The sequence below is a fragment of the Mobula hypostoma genome, chromosome 14 (assembly GCF_963921235.1).
Source record: "Mobula hypostoma chromosome 14, sMobHyp1.1, whole genome shotgun sequence".
Taxonomy (NCBI): Eukaryota; Metazoa; Chordata; class Chondrichthyes; order Myliobatiformes; family Myliobatidae; genus Mobula; species Mobula hypostoma.
This window is the reverse complement of record NC_086110.1, coordinates 13,974,741-13,993,215: the sequence shown is the minus strand read 5'-3', so window position 1 is coordinate 13,993,215 and position 18,475 is coordinate 13,974,741. Positions and strand designations below refer to the sequence as shown.

The 18,475-nt window shown below is 43.8% G+C and overlaps 1 protein-coding gene across 1 annotated transcript; it reads right to left on the bottom strand.

Moving 5' to 3' along the window:
* Positions 1–1,283: 1,283 nt before the first annotated feature.
* LOC134356591 (uncharacterized) lies at positions 1,284–17,303 on the bottom strand. The gene is made up of 3 exons (XM_063067551.1): positions 17,154–17,303; positions 14,448–14,912; positions 1,284–1,292 (listed from the first exon to the last, which is right to left on the bottom strand). Exons 1-3 carry the CDS (start codon positions 17,301–17,303, stop codon positions 1,284–1,286), a joined length of 624 nt encoding a protein of 207 aa, XP_062923621.1.
* Positions 17,304–18,475: the final 1,172 nt, after the last annotated feature.

Below are 18,475 nucleotides of genomic sequence, written 5' to 3'. Positions count from 1 at the left end.
AAACTTCTTCAACCTTCTGAAGTGAAAGAGATGTTGCTGTGCCTTTTTCACCACACAACTAATATGTACAGACCACGTGAGATCTTCGGTAATGTGCATGTCGAGGAACTTAATGCTGTTCACTCTCTCGACCCCAGATCCATTGATTTCAATAGGAGTTAGTCTGTCTCCATTCCTCCTGTAGTCCACAACCAGTTCCTTTGTTTTTGTAACATTGAGGGAGAGGTTGTTTTGTTGACACCACTGTGTCAGGGTGATCTCTTTTCTGTAGGTTGCCTCATTATTACTTGAGATTAGGCCAATCAGTGTAGTGTTGTCAGCAAAATTAATTAGCAAATTGGAGCTGTGGGTGACGACACAGTCATGGGTATACAGGGAGTAAAGGAATGGGCTTAGGACGCAGCCCTGAGGGGCACCTGTGTTGAGGGTCAGAGGGACAGAGGTGAGAGAGTCCATTCTTACCAGCTTCTGGCAATCTGACAGGAGGTCCAGGATCCGGCTGCACTGTCAGCTCCATTCCGGTATCTCCTGATAGAACAGAGAAGATTAGCACAGCAGCAGACATAGATGAAACAATGGAAGTACTTGAAGAGACAATACAGAAAGGATGGCCAGCAACTAGGACTGACTGTCCAATGTGTATTCGGGATTACTGGGCGTGCAGAGCTGAACTGTCAGTAGTGGAAGATATAGTCTTCAAAGGGAATAGTTTGTTATTCCAGTGTCACTATGCAAGGAAATTCTCCAGAAGATACACGAGGGGTATCTTGGTGAGGAAACAGGTAAATGTGGAGTATGTGAAGTGACGTACTGGTCAAGAATGAATCAAGACATCAGGCAGATCATTGCTTCATATGAAATATGCCTTACCTATAGACCAAAGCAGCAAGCAGAACCACTTACACCGCACCCTGTACCAGACAGGCCGTACTCCAAAGTTGGAGTGGATTTGTTTGATTGTAATGGGAAGAGTCATATTGTTGTAACAGACTACTTTTCCAATTACCCAGAGTTTGCAACACTGCAATCAACATCCCACAAAGCAGTCATCACCTTCCTGAAAACTGTGTTTGTGAGAGTTCAATGTGAAGTGGTATTGGACAAAGGTCAACATATAACTTAAAGCCCTTATCACCTAAAATTGAATGTGCTGGCAGAGGATTCAGTCAAGGTTGTGAAGGGCCTCATGAAAAAGGTGCAACATGGACAAGGGGGTTTCCAAAAAAGTCTATTGATTTACAAAAGTGAACCACTGCAGAGTGGCCTTTCACCAGCCCAGATGATCAATACACCTGTGGAAACAAATAGCAGACCAAAGGGGACCATTAAACCACCTTAGAGACTGATAGAAGGTTGCTGAGTGGATAAGAGACTGTAGTTGCTTATTACAATTGAAGTTGAAATGTTGAACAGTTGAAAATTCAAAAAAAAGAAAAGAGACCAACTACGGGATGTAGATATCTTTATTGGAAAGGATTATTGTTCCTTGCAGGTTTATGAGGCCAGAGGATTGTGTTTTGTTTTCTTTCAAAGGTGAAGATGTGTTATTACGTGTACATAATAAAGAACTTCAGTTCCCAATGGGCAATGTGAGGGGTTCACCCAGAACCAGAGTCTATGTTGGTGACCTGGTTGTATGTGCTCAGGGTCAAGTAGCAGTTCAGTAATAAAATGTTCCAATATATTCAGATAAAAGTGAGGATTTCTATCAATAATCCCTCGAATTGTTTTTACAGCTGCTCTGAGCTGGAAAGTTTTACATGGCCTGAAAGACACGTGGCACATTATATGAGAGAAAACTCCAGCTGCGCTGCAACAAAGGCTTTGTGTGTGGGAACATTTCAGTTACGGCGCACCCACGCAGCTCAGAGGGAAGAGTGACAGAGTTAAGTCTGCACTCCCAGGAGCAGATATTAAGTGCATAACCAACTCAAAACCAAATATGTATTCACTCAAGATCAAGATGATGAAGGTCACAAATCCAATTATTGACTGAATTGGAGTTAGATTTATTATTGTACAATTTTCTGACGTGTAATGTGTTGGTTTGCAGCAGTACAATGCAAAGACATAAAATTACTATAAATCACAAAATAAATAACCCAAAATAACAAGCTTGTGTGCATGGACCATTCAGAAATCTGATGGTGGTGGGATAATCACACCCATATACGGGGACATCATGCCCACAATATCTAGACCTAATAAGGGAAAATCTTCAGATGCTGGAAATCTGAGCAACACACATAAAATGTGGAGGAAATCAGCAGGCCAGGTAGCATCGATGAAAAAAAAGCACAGCTGGCATTTCGGGCCGAAACCCTTTGGCAGGACTGGAGAAAAAAAAGCTGATGAATACATTTGAAAGGTGGGAAGAGGGGAGAGAGAAACGACAGGTGATAGGTGAAACTTGGAGGGGGAAGACTGAAGCAAAGAGCTAAGAAGTTGATTTGTGAAAGAGACAAAAGGCCATAGAAGAAAGAAAAAGGGGCAGGGAGCACCAGAGGGAGGTGATGGACAGGCAAGGAGATAACATGAGAGAGGGACAAGGGGATGAGAAATGGTGAATTTGGGGGGGGGGTGTATTATTGGAAATTTGAGAAATTGAAGTTGATGCCATCAGGTTGGAGGCTAACCATGCGGAATACAAGGTGTTGTTCTCCAACCTAAGTGTGGTCTTATCCCAACAGTGGAGGAGGCCATGGATGGACATATTGGAATGGGAATGGGAAGTGGAATTAAAATGGGTGGCCACTGGGAGATCCCGCTTGTTCTGGCGAACAGAACGTAGATGGGTCTCACCGATGTACAGGAGGCCACACCAGGAGCACCGAACACCGCCCATCGTCTCCCTTCAGTGCTTCTTCAGAGCATAGATGCTTGGCGAAGCGGTCTCCCAACCTACGTCGGGTCTCACCAATATACAAGAGGCCGCACCAGGAGCGTCAAATGCAGTATATGACCCTAACAGACTCACAGGTGAAGTGTTGCCTCACCTATCTATATCTAGACCTGTAAAGGATGAAATTCTGAGCATTCTTTCAGCAGTCTATTGTTTGAATAATGTAGACGTTTGTCCCAACTATTATGGACAGATCAGCTAGCATGTCTTTCTAACAACAATTTTGTATGGAATAAATAATAGAAGGCACCCCAGAACTATCTCTCAAGGGAGATAAGGACATTTAAACTCCTGTTTACAGTAATCTTGGTTGTAATTGCTGCTGTAAACTAGCAAATTCCGTATTTGTATCTGTGATTGATCTTCCATCTTCAGACAACTTACCACAGGCTGCTAGAGAAATTCTCAATTGGTCAACAAGTTTAAATTACATCAGAATAAACGTTCTCTTGCACAGAAACAAATGCATGGAGATATGAACACCAGGAGCTGAAATGCTGTCATGCATTCATGTTAGAATTTCATCGGCCTTGTATTTTCAGTTTTCCATTAACCCATTCTGAAGATAATTACACTCAGTGGCCATTTTGTTAGGTACCTCCTGCACCTAGTAAAGTGACCTCTGGGTATATGTTCATGGACCTCTGTTGCAGAAGCCCATCCACTTCAAGGTTTGACGTGTTGTCAGTTTAGAGGTGCTCTTCTGCACACCACTGTTGTAATGCGTGGTTACGGAAGTTACTGTTGCTTTCTTCTTGTCAGTGTGAACCAGTCTAGACAGTCCCCTCTGACCTCTCTCATTAACAAGGGAGTTTTGCCCATGTAACTACTGGTCTCCGGATGTTTCTATTTTTGTTTTTTTTTGCATCATTCTGTGTACACTCTAGATATTGTTGTGCATGAAGATCCCAGGAGATCACCAGTTCCTGAGATACGCAAACCACCCCAACAATCATTCCACAGTCAAAGTCACTGAGGTCACATTTCTTCCCCATTCTGATGTTTGGCCTGAACAACAACTGAAACTCTTGACCGTACCTGCAGGCTTCCATTGCATCGAGCTGATCACTCAAAGATCACCGTCAAAATAACAGGATTCAAGATTCTAGATTGTTTAATGTCATTTCCAGTATGCAAGTGTAGAGGAGAATAAAATAATTGTTACTCTGGATCCGATACAGTCAAAATAACACAATAAGATAAACAACACAGTAAATATAGATACATGAGACAGCTTTTATACATCCATTGATTATATTAACATGAAGTGATGCTAGTTACTGGCGTGTCAGTACGTAAGGTGACTCCGACAGGAATGATAAAGTAGTGGTGGTGGGGAGTGTATTAGTGGAGGGGTGGGTTAGTGGTTGGTTGTATTGAGTAGCCTTACTTCTTGGGGAAAGTCATTGTTTTTGAGTCTGGTGGTCCTGGCATGGACACTGCCATTAGCTTCCACCCTGATGGGAGTGGGACAAACAGCCCATGAACAAGGAGGGCGGTATCTTTCACGGTATTGCTGTGTTTTTTCCTCCTGGCACCTTGCTGTAATTATGTCCTTGGTGTCAGTGATGCCTTGGACAGGCTTGACTCCCCATTGTAGAGCTTTGCTGTCTGCCGCAGTGCACTTTCCATACCCTGCAGTCGTGCAGCATTTTGGGACGCTTTCTGCTGCATATCTGTAGAAGGTCATATTATTGATATGCATAGTCCAGCTCTCTTCAGCCTTCTCAGAAAGTAGAGATGTTAGTGAGCTTTCTTGACTGTATAGGATGTGTTCTAGGACCACAGGATGTTGTGTGAGATGTGCTCTCCCAGGAGTTTGAAATTGTTCCCAGTTTCCACTGCTGTGCTACCGATGTAAGTAGGGGTGTGAGTGGTGTAACACTTCAGGAGGGGAGATGGTTCTCCTGAAGTCGATAACCATCTCCTTTGTCTTGTTGACAGTGAGGAAGAGGCACCAGGCCTCGAGCCCTCCCACCTCATCTCTGCAGGCCAACCCACCGTTGTTGGCAATGAGCCCCACCATTGCCGTGCCACTGGTGAACTTGACAGCAGCTGACACCAAATGAATTGAAAAAACGTTTTTTGTTCTCACTAAAATGCTCAGTACTCACCAAGTATTTAGTCCTCCCTCTTCCTTCAGCACGCTGTTAGTCGTCACTGAGATCAGCCAGGTTATTTATAAGGAGAGGTTGCATTAACTTGGAGTTTCCTTTCTGGAGCATTGGAGGCTGAACTGAAACCTGTTCGAAGCATATAAAATTATAAGTTGCATAGACAGGGCTGATAGAAACATCTTTTTGTCTCGGAGTGGAAATATCAAATAGAAAAAGGCATAACTTTAAGATGGGAAGGGGGGAAATTTAAAGAAGGTTGCAAGGTAATTTTTTTATACAGAGTGTGGTGGGTGCCTGAAGCTCACAGGTGAGGAAGGGGGTCATGGTAGAATTAAATGCAATACAACATTTAAGAGAAATTTAGACAGATATAAGAAGAAGCAGCAAATTTGGAGATGTGGACCATGTGTGGGCAGATGGGATTGCTGCCATTAACTTGTAATTTGGTCCAAACAGTTGCTCTTACCAAAACTGTAATATCTTGCTTGACCAGATCATTCAGTGCTTCGTGTTTCAGTTTATCATTGAAAGGCCAAGTCACTAGGTATTTAAAATGCGGTTAATAGGTTTTTGATTAGCCAGGGCATCAAAGGTTACAGGGAGAAGGCAAGAGGATGGGGTTGAGGGAGTAATAGACCAGCCATGATAGAACGATGGAGCAGACTCGATGGGCTAAAGAGCCTAATTCTGCTCCTAAGTCTTATGGTGTTATGATCTAAAGGCAATGTCCTTTGCCAAAGGACACATTTGCACTTGTTCCAACAAAGCTGATTTCCTAGTCTTATCAAGATGCTCAGTTCCAGTACAAACTTCTGAGAATATTCCTACATGAAGCACTCAGTCATTTAATGAACAGATTATGACATCAGCATCTGAATTATTATATTATACTTAATGCCAATTCTTAAACATGCTATCTGACCAGCGGAGGCCTTAAAACCCACAAGTTCTCCTTGCATCTGTTGTCACCACTCTGAACCAAAAACTGTACCTGACCTCTAACAGGAAAACAAGCTCCACAAATTTATATAATTTCACCTTTGCACGATTGAAGTCTTTGTTTACTTTCTTTATAAGTGAAAGGAATTACAATTAAAACTGGGCTGGGACTCTTAAATAACTCTGAGTTTTCGTTATCCAAGCCTGCACTGACCGTGCTGACATCAATAGATATTGTTCCTGCTTCATCATCAGTTTCTCTAGCTGTCTGTTTCAGCACAGATAATGCAATTCTCTTTATCTGGTTGAACCTTCTGCCTTTAGTTCATATTTTACTGAAAAGCAGGAGACAAATCTCTCCTGTCTCCTCCCACAGCTCCAACACACTCACACACTTGTGTTTCAGTACCAGCTTCGGTCACCCCCTGAGATTTTCCTGCATCTGCATCTCACATCCACCTCCGTCTTGTGGATTCACTAATTACCTAAGATGAACTCCAAGCCTTCTCCCAAATGACATACTGTAAATCATCTAATTTCTCTGAGGTCAGAATAGATTCTCAAAGCAACCTTTCATCCTGTGGTGTATAATTACAACTTCAAGTCTGTCTCTATGTACTTCTACAGGCATAATTGCACACCACTCAGGATTTCCAGCTGCTTTTTTCTTGCAACATTTCTCTATTGATCCCACCATTTACCAACATCTTGCCTTCTCCTATTAAAATTACACCTTTTTTAGAGATTGTTTTCCTGCAGATGTTATCACTCAGAAAAATGTCTTCACATTTGTACAATCTAGTAATTATCTCACACTTTGGCTCAGCTTGTCTAATTAAACTTTATACATTTCTATGTCGGAGAGAATCACTGCTGCCTGGACAGTCCGTTTTCTGCTTCACTCTGTCAAGATAAATCAAATGTCCTTCACCTTCCTGAACACTTATTTCCATTATACAGTTCAAGATCTTTCAGCTAATGACCATCTCCAATGTAGAGTGGTCACCAATGTGTTACTTTAAAATCCTTCGCCCGGTGCTACTATGCATCAATTACTGTACTCTTTAACTAAATGCATAGTCAAGATGTGTTGTAAACTAAAAATTGAATTTTCAAATAAAATCAAGTAACCATGTTACAATTAAGGATACAAGTTTTCTAATGACAAACAAGAGAATCTGCAGATGCTGGAAATCTAAGCAACATACACAAAATGCTGGAGAACTCAGCAGGCCAGGCAGCATCCACGGAAAAAATTACAGTTGACGTTTTGGGCCGAGACCTGTCGACTATACTTTTTTCCATAGATCGTGCTGGCCTGTGGATTTCCCCCAGTGTTTTGTGTGTGTTGCTCAGGTTTCTAATGGACAGCCTTGTTTTTGCTGTTTCACAGACAGGCTCCAGGAATGCTCTGAGACAATAATAATACAATCGCTCGAATGGAGTATGACATTCTCTTAAGGGGTTGCTTCTTAGTGGGTCTTCAGGTGGCTGTAGAGGCCGATCTGGGATCCATATTGTTGTGACTATGGTCAAAGTCACTAGAGAGACACTGAAGCTGGTAATATGGAAGTCTTCAGAATCAGATTTATTATCACCGACATGTGTCGTGAAATTTGTTAACTTAGCAGCAGCAGCAGTTCAATGCAATACATAACATAGAAGAACAAGGAAAAAATAAAATAATAGTAAGAATAAATAAATACATAAATCAATTACAGAACAAATCAGTCAACTAGAATGGTTGGGGGGTGGGGATCAAATTAAAGAGACTAGGAGAGAGGAGGTTAGTTCACAACAGGGGGATAAGAGCAAGTGCAGAGAGACAGAGGGGTGTAAAATGAGGGTAGAAGCAAAAAGTAGTAAGGTGAAGAGTATAAGTGGTAGGCTGGTAAATCCAGGGCAAAAATCAAAAAGGGCCACTTTTCAACATAATTATATAAGGGCTAGGAGTGTTGTAGAAGCGAGCCTGAAGGCTTTGCGTGTCAATGCAAGGAGCATTCGTAACAAAGTGGATGAATTAAAAGTGCAGATTGTTATTAATGAATATGATATAGTTGGGATCACAGAGACGTGGCTCCAGGGTGACCAAGGATGGGAGCTCAACATTCAGGGATATTCAATATTCAGGAGGGATAGACATGAAAAAAAAGGAGGTAGGGCAGCATTGCTGGTTAGAGCGGAGATGAACACAATAGAAAGGAAGGACATTAGCCGGGAGATTGTGGAATCGATAGGGGTAGAGCTGCATAACACTAAGGGGCAGAAAACGCTGGTGGGAGTTGTGTACAGGCCACCTAACAGTAGTAGTGAGGTTGGGGACGGTATTAAACAGGAAATTAGAAATGCATGCAATAAAGAAACAGCAGTTATAATGGGTGACTTCAATCTACATATAGATTAGGTGAACCAAATTGGTAAGGGTGCTGAGGAAGAGGATTTCTTGGAATGTATGCAGGATGGTTTTTTGAACCAACATTGTCGAGGAACCAACTAGAGAGCAGGCTATTCTAGACTGGGTATTGAGCAATGAGGAAGGGTTAATCAGCAATCATGTCGTGAGAGGCCCCTTGGGTAAGAGTGACCATAATATGGTGGAATTCTTCATTAAGATGGAGAATGACATAGTTAATTCAGAAACAAAGGTTCTGAACTTAAAGAAGGGTAACTTTGAAGGTATGAGACGTGAATTAACTAAGATAGACTGGCAAATGACACTTAAAGGCTTGACGGTAGATATGCAATGACAAGCATTTAAAGATCGCATGGATGAACTACAACAATTGTTCATCCCAGTTTGGCAAAAGAATAAATCAGGGAAGGTAGTGCACCCGTGGCTGACAAGGGAAATTAGGGATAGTATCAATTCCAAAGAAGAAGCATACAAATTAGCCAGAAAAAGTGGCTCAACTGAGGGCTGGGAGAAATTCAGAGTCCAGCAAAGGAGGACAAAGGGCTTAATTAGGAAAGGGAAAAAAGATTATGAGAGAAAACTGGCAGGGAACATAAAAACTGACTGTAAAAGCTTTTATAGATATGTGAAAAGAAAAAGATTCGTTAAGACAAATGTAGGTCCCCTACAGACAGAAACAGGTGAATTGATTATGGGGAGCAAGGACATAGGAGACCAATTGAATAACTACTTTGGTTCTGTCCTCACTAAGGAGGACATAAATAATCTTCCAGAAATAGTAGGGGACAGAGGGTCCTGTGAGATGGAGGAACTGAGAGAAATACATGTTAGTAGGGAAGTGGTGTTAGGTAAATTGAAGGGATTAAAGGCAGATAAATCCCCAGGGCCAGATGGTCTGCATCCCAGAGTGCTTAAGGAAGTAGCCCAAGAAATAGTGGAAGCACTAATGATAATTTTTCAAAACTCTTTAGATTCTGGACTAGTTTCTGAGGATTGGAGGGTGGCTAATGTAACCCTGCTTTTTAAAAAAGGAGGGAGAGAGAAACCGGGGAACTATAGACCGGTTAGCCTAACATCGGTGGTGCGGAAAATGCTGGAGTCAGTTATCAAAGATGTGATAACAGCACATTTGGAAAGCGGTGATATCATCGGACAAAGTCAGCATGGATTTGTGAAAGGAAAATCATTTCTGACGAATCTCATAGAATTTTTTGAGGATGTAACTAGTAGAGTGGATAGGGGAGAACCAGTGGATGTGGTATATTTGGATTTTCAAAAGGCTTTTGACAAGGTCCCGCACAGGAGATTAGCGTGCAAACTTAAAGCACACGGTATTGGGGGTAAGGTACTGATGTGGATAGAGAATTGGTTGGCAGACAGGAAGCAAAGAGTGGGAATAAACGGGACCTTTTCAGAATGGCAGGCAGTGACTAGTGGGTTACCGCAAGGCTCAGTGCCGGGACCCCAGTTGTTTACAATATATAATAATGACTTAGATGAGGGAATTAAATGCAGCATCTCCAAGTTTGCGGATGACATGAAGCTGGGTGGCAGTGTTAGCTGTGAGGAGGATGCTAAGAGGATGCAGGGTGACTTGGATAGGTTAGGTGAGTGGGCAAATTCATGGCAGATGCAATTTAATGTGGATAAATGTGAGGTTATCCACTTTGGTGGCAAAAACAGGAAAACAAATTATTATCTGAATGGTGGCCAATTAGGAAAAGGGAAGGTGTAACGAGACCTGGGTGTCATTGTACACCAGTCATTGAAAGTGGGCATGCAGGTACAGCAGGCAGTGAAAAAGGCAAATGGTATGCTGGCATTCATAGTACGAGGATTTGAGTACAGGAGCAGGGAGGTACTACTGCAGTTGTACAAGGCCTTGGTGAGACCACACCTGGAGTATTGTGTGCAGTTTTGGTCCCCTAATCTGAGGAAAGACATCCTTGCCATAGAGGGAGTACAAAGAAGGTTCACCAGATTGATTCCTGGGATGGCAGGACTTTCATATGAAGAAAGACTGGATCGACTAGGCTTATATTCGTTGGAATTTAGAAGATTGAGGGGGGATCTTATTGAAACGTATAATATCCTAAAGGGATTGGACAGGCTAGATGCAGGAAGATTGTTCCCGATGTTGGGCAAGTCCAGAACGAGGGGTCACAGATTGAGGATAAAGGGGAAGCCTTTTAGGACCGAGATGAGGAAAAACTTCTTCACACAGAGAGTGGTGAATCTGTGGAATTCTCTGCCACAGGAAACAGTTGAGGCCAGTTCATTGGTTATATTTAAGAGGGAGTTAGATATGGCCCTTGTGGCTAAAGGGATTAGGGGGTATGGAGGGAAGGCTGGTACAGGGTTCTGAGTTGGATGATCAGCCATGATCATACTGAATGACGGTGCAGGTTCGAAGGGCCGAATGGCCTAGTCCTGCACCTATTTTCTATGTTTCTATTACAGTATACGTATATTGAATAGATTAAAAATCATGCAAAAACAGAAATAATATATGTTAAAAAGTGAGGTAGTGTTCACGGGTTCAATGTCCATTTAGGAATCGGATGGCAGAGGGGAAGAAGCTGTTCCTTAATCGCTGAGTGTGCGCCTTCGGGCTTCTGTACCTCCTACCCGATGGTAACAGTGAGAAAAGGGCATGCCCTGGGTGCTGGAGGTCCTTAATAATGGACATTGACTTTCTGAGACACTGCTCCTTGAAGATGTCCTGTGTACTTTGTAGGTTAGTACTCAAGATGGAGCTGACTAGATGTCAGACACCCCACCCTGCAAAAACTCATTTCAAGGAGGTCTCAACCTTTTTTCAGGGAGATCTCAACCGGTACTCTCAATCTCATAGCAGTCTGTGTCAATGAATCCGTTAATTTTGCAAGACATGAGATTCACAGAGACAGCTGACTTCTGAATTCTGTCTTAATGTGCCATGTTCACAATAGCTGCTGTCTTGGTTGATGAGTAGGCATAGTTTTTTGCTATTTCTGAATCAGGAAACATTTTCCTGATTAGCTTGCCTGTTTGCTTACACACCTAGAATGGCAGTTTATGCTCAACAATGAAAGATGTAAAGTTCACCTCAGCTCTAGTCACCTTCTCTGTCAGACTTTGGTTTTCTGCTGAAAAGAACTGTGAAATACTTGAGCAGCTTTCCCTGCGCTTAGCGTCCCAAATATGTTGTGGTCCCTAAATGAAATAAAAGCATAAGGTGTATCCTTATTACAGGTGTGCGTCGCTTAACGTCCATTCGGACAACGTCCGATCGCATATACGTCCGCAGTCACACCCACACACACTGCCTGCAATAGTCGGGATCAGAACTTACTTTTTTACATTGAAATGGAGGATTTTAAATGAGTGATTTAGAAGTTCTGTATCTTCAAGTTCAAGTTTATTGTCATCTGGCTGATTGTCCACAAACGAAACCACCTCTGTCTGGACCACGGTGTAGCCACAATACATATATCACGCACACCACATAAAACAATATATTACCACATTATTTAATAAAGTGTAATTCAAAATGCATATAAAGTGCGCAGCCCAGGTAAACAGTTCGCTGTCCTAATGACGAGACCTCGGTGGTGGCTGGGTATTTATTAAAATCGGTTTTTCTTCTGAAAACTACTACTACTACGTCAACTCAGGCCTAGGGGGCCGGCGTCGGGCACGATGACGGACTCTCCACTTCTCCCCCTCCCTCATCAGTGTGTTCAGTTCATCTACATTAGCCGCGCCACTGTCTTCTAGGAGTGTGTTGACCATAGTCTTGGGAGGGTGCCCAGGGTTCATCCTCCCGTGCTTGGGCTCCCATATGATGACTAGGCTGGCAGGTAGCTCGGGATGGCGTAGACAGTGCCCCGCTAGTTGCAATCTTCTCGCCTTGATTTTAGTGGTGAGCATTGGTAGGTTGTTATAGAGCTCGACATTTGTCATGTGCTGTTGCCAACTCACGTCAAGAGCCATCCGGAGCATTCGTGTATAGCAACCATCTAGAGACTTTCGCATTGAGTTGGTGAGTGTCCACGTCTCGCATTTGTACGTGAGAATGGACTCTATGACTGCTATGAAAATCCTCTTTTTAAGCCCTCTGGTCAGGTTCGACTTCCAGATTTCCTTCATGTCGTTCATAGCCCTCCACGCCAGTGCCTTCCGTATCTTTATGTCCTTCTCCGAACTCATCATTCTTGGCCCGAGGTACTTGTAGTCAAAGACATTCTTAATGGTATCATTCTCTACGGTCTTGAGAGTACCTTCGTCGCAGTTAAACGCCATGTACTCTGTCTTTTTAGCGTTTAGGTGAAGTCCAACTTTATTGCACTCAATTTCCACTTTTGTCAGCAGCTGCTGTGCTTCCTCCATCTGGTCAGAGAGCAGGACTATGTCATCTGCAAAATCGAGATCTGTGAGTGTAACTAGTCTGACCCTTTTGGTTCTCCCTGGTTTTATGGTAAAACCAAACTTGTCATGATCTTTGGTAGCTTGACGCAGAGCGTAATCAAGGAGATTATAAAGATGTAGGGTGCCAGAGTGTCTCCTTGCAGCACACCAGCTAGGAGCTGAAACCCTGCTGTTTCTCTGTTTGGTGATACAACTTTCGCCATGGTTTTGGTATAGCTGGACTCTATTGCTCTCAGTAGACGGTCTGGTACTCCATAAGCTTTCAGGATCTTCATTATTTTACCTCAGTGAATGGAGTCAAAAGCTTTGCAAAAATCGATGTAAGTAAACACGGCTGGTAGGTGGTCTTCTTGACTTCCTCAGTGATTCTACGGAGAGCAAGTATTTGCATTACTGTTATGCGCTTCTGCCGAAAACTTTTCTGATTGAATCTTAGCTTAGGGTCAATGGTGGTGCGAATCCTGTTCAAGATCATCCGATTGTATAACTTTGCTAAGATGCAGGTCAAGCTGATACAGCGGTAGTTATCTGTCTTTGTGAGGGATCCAGACTTGGGGACTGGGATAATGTTTGGGAGTGACCACTATGCTGGTTTGTCGCCTTTCATCAGTGTCGTATTACATATGTCCAGCAAGATGTCGTCCAAGTCGCAGTTCTTCAGGACATCTGGTGGTATCCCATCTGGTCCAGTGCTCCTGCCTTGTTTGAGTGCATATTTGGCCTTCTTCAGTTCCTCAATGGTGAACGGGCCGTCATATGATGTCGACTTGCGTTAGTATCGTGGGTATGTCCTCTTCTTCTTCCGTAATTGTTGGAGGGCTTCCCAGCAGGTTCTTAAAGTGGGTAAACCGTGTCAGGACACAGTCCTCTGGTGTTTTACCACTTATTTGACCTGATGGGGACTTCTTCCGTCTACTGATCTCATTGACTAGGCGCCATGCTTCTCCATGCTGCATGTCTTCATTAGCAGCTTCTAGCTCTCTAATCCTCTCAGCTAGTTCCCCTTCCTTCAGTTGGTCGTAGGTGGCAAAGAGATTCTTCTTTGCTGTCTTGAACTTGTCTGTTAGCTCTTCTGATTTGCTCCTTCTAAGTTCGGCATGACAAGCATTGACCACACTTCTTGCTGCGATGACATCAGGATGTTTCGAGATCCGGTTCTTCTTGATTCGCTTCACAAGTAGGCAAACTCTCTGTTGCATCTGTGTGTGTGTCTATGAGATGTTGATAGCGGTTGGTGGCAGTCTCTTCCTCCCCCTTTTCCGGTGGGCTGAAGTGATTTCTCACCTCCACTGTGTACTGGGCTTGAAGAATAGGTTGTGAGGAGAGTGCCTTCCTGTCTATCTTCTCCTTGGGTCCTGTGGCTTTGGGTTGCCGCAGGCTCAGTCTCACTTGCATTGACACTACTCTGGTCAGAACTGACTGAGTTGAAGGTGCTGTAGGCTTCTGTGTTGATCACACAATTACACCATTTTGTTCTTTTGAGGATGTAATCGAGCTGTTTCCTGTAGATGGAGGCTCTGTTTTCATATGTTCACAGTTTACCAGCTCGCTTCTTGAATTGTGTGTTGGCGGCAATGAGACTGTGTTCCTGGATGAAATCAACTAGATATTGTCCATTTCTGTTGGTAAAGTCTCGGTATGAGTATGCAACATCTTCCAGCCCGACCCGGTCATTAAAATCGCCAAGCACAGCCAGGAAGTTATGTGCCGGTATTGAAGTGACAGCTTGGTGAAGTTTACTGTAGAAGGCCTCCACCTCCTTCTCCTCGCTGCTGTTGTGCGGGGAGTAACAGATGATGACAGAGGTCACCGGGTTTCCGTCGAATTCCGCAGTAAGGATTCTGTCACTGACTGAGACTACACCCCTCAGTGCCTCCTTTGCCTTGCTGTTCACCATCAGCCCTACTCCACCTTGTGCTGACATCGTCGCCAGCTCTCTCCATGCAGACGAGGTGATGAGGTGCATCCCCTCTACCTCTGTGAACCTTATCTCTTCGTCAGGGTGTACACAACGGTGTTCCTGGATCCCCAGGATGGAGATCTCGTAGCTGCTTGCCTGTGATGCCAACTCTGTGCATCGAGGCAAGAGGCGGATGGTGTTTGTGTTGAAGGTTGAGATGATCGTTTTTACCTTACAACACCCCCCTTGTCGGACTCAACCCTCCCCATGGGGTTTGAGGTTGCATCTTCATACTGCCTGTCTTGGCCAGGGTCTGGGCATTCCGCAGAGTTCCTGAGCACTCCTGGCTCTGGAAGTATAGGGTTTGTTGGGTTGTCTGTCATCATAATGCCTTACAAGGCGTGAAACGGAATATTGTGTGGTGCGCCACTCCTCACACAGACTCACATAGAGTTCATCCACCCTTTGACAGGTTTTGTTTTTAGTCCTGCTGGGTGCCTACACACCCTCCTCCCTGGTTAACCAAAGTGCACCAGGGGGTGTGCTGGTTGAGTCGCCGACAACCCAACCCGAGACAGGTAGTACTGGGCTACGTGGTACCAGTAGCAAGACAAGGCCCTGACCTGACTTGTAAACGGCTGCGCTTAAACCCAGCCTATCGCGGGCTTCGATGTACCTATAAGTGGAAGTGTTTCAGGAAAAGAACCTCGAAGAAGTTGCTTGCTGTGAGCGCGTTTTTAAAGATGTCTTTGCGGATGATTTTGGAATTTTGTTCCAATTTAAACCCTGCTCTAATCCCATTTAAATCGACTGTAAAGCCCACCCACAGAGAAAACTGATAGGTCTACTTAGCACAAAAAGAGACCAATCAGGATGCTCTCTCTGTCTCTCTGTCACTCACTCATTCGCTCCCTCTCTCTCCCTCTCGCTCACTGGCTTTCAAAAAAATTGATTTCCGGGAGATTGTACTGTATATAATTTGCAGACGTCAGGGAGCCACTGTCGATATGAGGGAGACTCCCGGAACTTCCAGGAGAGGTGGGATGTCTGAGATGTACAAACCTCTGCAGCTTCCTACGGTCCTGTGCAGTAGCCACCTCCCCTTACCCACCATACCAGACAGTGACGCAGCCTGTCAGATTACATCTATAGAAGTTTTTGAGTGTACTTGTTGACATACCAAATCTCTTCAAGCTCCTAATGAAGTATAGTCGCTGTCTTGCCTTCTTTATAATTGCATCGATATATTGAGAACAGGTTAGATCCTCAGAGATCTTGACACCCATGAACTTGAAACTGCTCACATCACCACCAGATGGCATCATTTTGGAGACACTCTTGGTAAAGGATCACAAACTCAAAGTTACATCACATTTTTATATCTTTAAGATCATAGGTAACAGCAGATGATTCAATACAATTTCAATAGTTACAATCATATTGATTACTTCAGTACTTTGAGTTGACACATCGTTTCTTTGAGATACATAGTGGAAGCACGTTGTAATTGATAAATCACCTCTGGAGGTCCAAACGCCTTTGGGAGAAACTAATTAACATAAATATCCTAAAACCTTTTGACAACAGAGAGCCAGATACTCAAAATTAATGTAGTCAGGGTTGTCTCGGAGTACACGAATATGGTAAGTACACAAAAACTATTGGTTCCCTATACCTGTGGCCATGTTTGTTATGCTTAGTGATGTCTGTTTGGCCTGCCAACTTGCACTCAAGTCACAATGGTGCAAAACACTGTGCCATGTTGCGTGGTTTGATGCAATCCAATTAACACAATCCCTTTGCTTTATCACTTGGCTCTTGCATAGGCAATCTCTTAGTCTGTGGAACAGCCTGTGCTTTTAACTTCAATTTAATGCTTGCAATTTACAAAAAAAAATTGAAGGCTAATTGCAAGCTTCCTAAACTTACCTACATGTACAGTAAGAACTGAAGCCTGGTTCTTGTTTGAATTAATATCTGCTACATTCACATAACTCCAGAATACTCCCTAACCTACCCTCCTCCAGCCCCCCGGACAGAAATCTGTCCCAGGAAGGCCAGGTTTTAAGGAGGATCTGATTAAGTGGGGCAGTGAAAATGCCCTTCACCTTGGATCCCTTCCCCAATGACCAACCTATCATGTCCCAATGTGAACTTGGTCTGGTTGTCCATTGTATCTGACAATGACAGGAAGCCTGTCCAGTTTAAAGTTTTTAAACTGGAAAAGCTGTCGCACTGGGGCAGTTTGACTCTTTCAACATCAGAAATCCGGATCCAGTTGTATGATCATGCATCACAAACTGGGATTCTCCTTGGTTATAGTGGCTGGACCATGACGTCTTCTGTGCCTTGTCATGCCCTTAGCTCCCCTTGGAACATTGCAGTCTCGCCTTCCTAGCCTTTGAATCTCACTGCAGATCTCATTCACACAGACGGACTTCGTACGCTAGGATAGGCATGTCTCTATTTTACCGGGGTTGGAGGTCCCTGGCTACCCTCAGCCGCTTTAGCCCACCTGTTGATGTGGTGTACCGGGGTGGCAACTGTCACATGCAAACAGCCACTTGGAGCCACAGGTGACAGCTCAGTATCCGGGTGAGTGAGCTGTCCCAGAATGGACATGACAGGCTCCTTCACCAGAGGAGCTACCCTTCCCTGGACACCCCACGCACCCCGAGATACACACGACAATTATAAGACCATAACATATGGGAGCAGAACTAGGCCATTCAGCCCATTGGGACTGCTCTGCCATTTCATCATGGCTGATCCAATTTTTCTCTCAACCCCAATCTCCCGGCTTCTCACCATATCCCTTCATGCCCTGACCAATCAAGAATTTATCAACTTCTGCCTTAAATATACATAAAGACTTGGTTTCCACAGCTGCCTGTGGCAAAGAATTCCACAGATCCACCTCCTCCTTCCTCCTCATCTCTATTCTAACAGGATGCCCCTCTATTCTGAGTTTGTGTCCTCTGGTCTTAGACTCCCCCACCATAGGAAACATCCTCTCCAAATCTACTCTCTCAAGGCCTTTCACCATTTGAAGGGTTTCAATGAGGTCACACCTCATTCTTCTGAACCCTAATGAATACAGGCCAAGTGCCATCAAACGCTTTTCATATGATAAGCCGTTTAATCCTGGAATCATTTTCGTGAACCTCCTTTGAACTCGCTCCAGTTTCAGCAGGTCCTTTCTAAGATAAGGGCCCCAAACTGCTCACAATACTCCGAGTGAGGCCTCACCAGTGCTTTGTAAAGTCTCAGCATTACATCCTTGCTTTTATATTCTAGTCTTCTTGAAATGAATGCTAACATTACATTTGCCTTCCTCATCACAGACTCAACCTACAAATTAACCTTCAGGGAATCCTGCACAAGGACTCCCAAGCCCCTTTTGTGTCTGAGTTTGTTTGTATTTTCTCTCCATTTAGAAAATAGTCAACAGTTTCATTTTTTCTACCAAAGTGCATGGCCATACACTTCCCAACACTGTATTCCATCTGTCATTTCATTTCCCATTCTCCTATCTGTCTAAGTCTTTCTGTAGCCTCTCTACTTCCTCAAAACTACCTGCTCCTCCGCCTATCTTCATTTCACCTGCAAACTTTGCAACAAAGCCATCAATTCCTTCATCCAAATGCCTTCATCCACAGGTGGATAGAGTAGTTAAGAAAGCTTATGGGGTGTTAGCTTTCATAAGTCGAGGGATAGAGTTTAAGAGTAGCAGGGTAATGATGCAGCTCTATAAAACACTGGTGAGGCCACACTTGGAGTACTGTGTCCAGTTC

Excerpts from the sequence above, each read along its gene's own strand:
- LOC134356591 (XM_063067551.1), bottom strand. The coding sequence starts at position 17,303 with ATGTCCATTCTGGGACAGCTCACTCACCCGGATACTGAGCTGTCACCT. Across the intron at positions 14,913-17,153 it reads GCCAGGGACCTCCAACCCCG|GTAAAAACGATCATCTCAAC; the intron begins GTAAAATAGAGA and ends GGGTGTTGTAAG.